This window comes from Amphiura filiformis, chromosome 14 (genome assembly GCF_039555335.1).
Source record: "Amphiura filiformis chromosome 14, Afil_fr2py, whole genome shotgun sequence".
In the NCBI taxonomy this organism is placed as follows: Eukaryota; Metazoa; Echinodermata; class Ophiuroidea; order Amphilepidida; family Amphiuridae; genus Amphiura; species Amphiura filiformis.
In genome coordinates, this window is record NC_092641.1 from 11,923,498 (window position 1) to 11,926,082 (window position 2,585).

Below are 2,585 nucleotides of genomic sequence, written 5' to 3' on the forward strand. Positions count from 1 at the left end.
TGGGAAATCCAATTAGGAAATGTCAGGTCAAAATTCTCACCTTAGAATTATTGTGAAATAAAATCAAACCAAATTTAGGCTCCGCAAACAACGTCCAATTATTCCCATTGGTGTTTGCTACACATGTATATAAAAATTATGATTTGGGGCTAATTTGAGAAGAGTTAATGCCTCAAGTTTCAAAATACACCGAGTGATGTTTTTTGATCAAAAACCTAGAAAATTCAAGGCTCTGTTAATTATTTGGGATAATTGCAACTAAGTATATATATTTAGGGAGACCCCTCCCTAAACCTGTAGTCTCTTACCTCACTTGTGTATGAAGGACCATACTTATCCTAATACACTTGTGTGATGGACCATACAAGGAGGAGACGTCCCCGGTAACGAGTGCTAGTGTAGATAGAGTAGTATCAGCACGTAGTATAGCATGTAGAGTTAGGTGGACAACCGACTTGTGAGATAACAGGTAAGCGTCCTGGTCTACCTTCAAGTGGCAGGGGTTGTTAACCCTTTGATTTAATTCAATGGGGACGGACATACCAGGGTGGCTAGGCATATTGAGTCTCAGTGTCTAGTATAATTGAGCAACAAAGAGGAGTCTACATCAACCTACTGATTTCCAGCTGGTAGTGACCTGCAGGGAGAGAAGTCAAGGTCCTTCGCCCCGCTTTGGTATAAAAAGACCACTAAACCCAACAACATGATGAGTCGAATTTACAGCACCAGGGTTAAAGCCCCTGATATTAACCAGTCACGATTTCCTCAGGGCCTGGAAAGCCAAGAGCATGATGACGCATCAACCTCAAAGCGTATTGGAAGGGATGAGGATCTTCCTTCATCAGGGGGAACACCATACCGATCCCCAATTCGACGGGCTGCTGCTGATAACCCTGACGGAAAGAGGGCTTTTTTAAACGCAAAGCAATCAATTGGGATTGGCACATGGAATGTGCGCACACTGCATCAAACTGGCAATCTAGAATTGCTTATAAGTGAACTTGATAATTATGACTGGGAAGTGATGGGTATCGCCGAAACCCATTTCACAATACAAGGAGAATTCAAACAAGATGGACTCCAATTTCTTTGCTCAAGCAATGAAGATTTTCACAGAAAAGGAGTGGCTTTGGTGCTAAACAAAAATGCACAGAAGTCACTTTTAGGATATAATCCAATATCTCAGAGAATAATCTCAGCAAGGCTGCGCACCCAAGTAGGAGCAGCAACAATTATCCAGGTCTATGCTCCAAATACCAGCAACACTGAAGAAGAAATGGACGAGTTCTATGAAGATCTACAAAGAACTATAAATGAAGCCCCATCCCAAGACATGTTGATAGTGATGGGAGACTTCAATTCCAAAGTAGGCAAGGATTGGGAACCATGGAATGGTATACTCGGGAAATATGGCTGTGGTGAAAGAAATCAAAGAGGAGAAAAACTCCTAAACTTTTGCGCTACCAACAACCTCTGCATATCAAACACCAAATTCAATCAATCAAAGTTTAGCCGTGAGTGGACCTGGGAATCCCCAGATGGTACAACAAGGAACAAAATTGACTTCATTCTCATTCAACAAAAATGGAATAGCAGCATATCAAACTCACGGAGCTACCCTAGCGCCGATATTGGATCAGACCATCAGATGGTCCTTGCTGATCTAAAACTCAAGCTGAAAGTGAAACCAAAGGCAAACAGACTTCCTCGCTACGAGGTTACAAAACTCAAATCGGAAGAGATTAGAGAGTCATATGAAGTGACAATAGGTGGTAGATTCAAACCCCTATTAAACATCCCAGATACTGATGTCGGGATTGAAGACCTATGGAGTGACATCAGAAATACAATCAATGAAACTTCTGATAAACTTCTTGGAAAGAAAAAACCACAACAACAGAAGCCATGGATAAGTACTGAGGTCCTAGAGTTAAGCAGACAGAGAAGTAAAGTGAAACTGCAGCGCTTGGAGGACCCTACTCTGAAACACAAGTACAACTTTCTAAATAGGGAAATAAAACGGAAGTCGAAAGAGTGTAAGGACAACTGGCTGCGTGAACTGTGCAAAGATGTGGATGATGCGCATGAAGCAAAGAAACCAAGCAGATCTATGCCACCATAAAAACAATCACAGGGACTCGCTCAACATCAATGTCAAGTGTCAAAGACAAAAATGGCAAAGTGCTAACTCAAGATAAGGAAGTCAAGGATAGATGGAAAGAAAGTTTTGAAGAATTATTCAACAAAGACAGTCCTGATGACACCTCCATCCTCCAAACAATTCCAACCATTCCTGAAGAAGGGAGGAAGCAAACATCCTGATAGACGAAGTTCGAGCAGCCATCAGTCATCTCAAAACAGGCAAATCCCCTGGTTTTGATGGGATCTCAGCAGAGGAACTGAAAGCTACAGGAGAACCAGGTGTCAGGATTATACACAAACTGTGCAACAGAATATGAGACACAGGTGAAATTCCAGAAGACTGGGGAAGAGCTGTTATTGTTCCAATTTATAAGAAAAAAGGACAAGTTAGACTGCTCCAATTACAGAGGGATCAGCCTCCTTAGCCTTGCAGGAAAAGTATT

The 2,585-nt window shown here is 41.8% G+C and overlaps 1 protein-coding gene across 1 annotated transcript; it reads left to right on the plus strand.

Moving 5' to 3' along the window:
• The first annotated feature begins 703 nt into the window (after positions 1-703).
• On the plus strand, positions 704-2,122 carry LOC140169194 (craniofacial development protein 2-like). The gene has a single exon (XM_072192452.1). It carries the CDS (start codon positions 704-706, stop codon positions 2,120-2,122), a length of 1,419 nt encoding a protein of 472 aa, XP_072048553.1.
• The last annotated feature ends 463 nt before the right edge of the window (positions 2,123-2,585 follow it).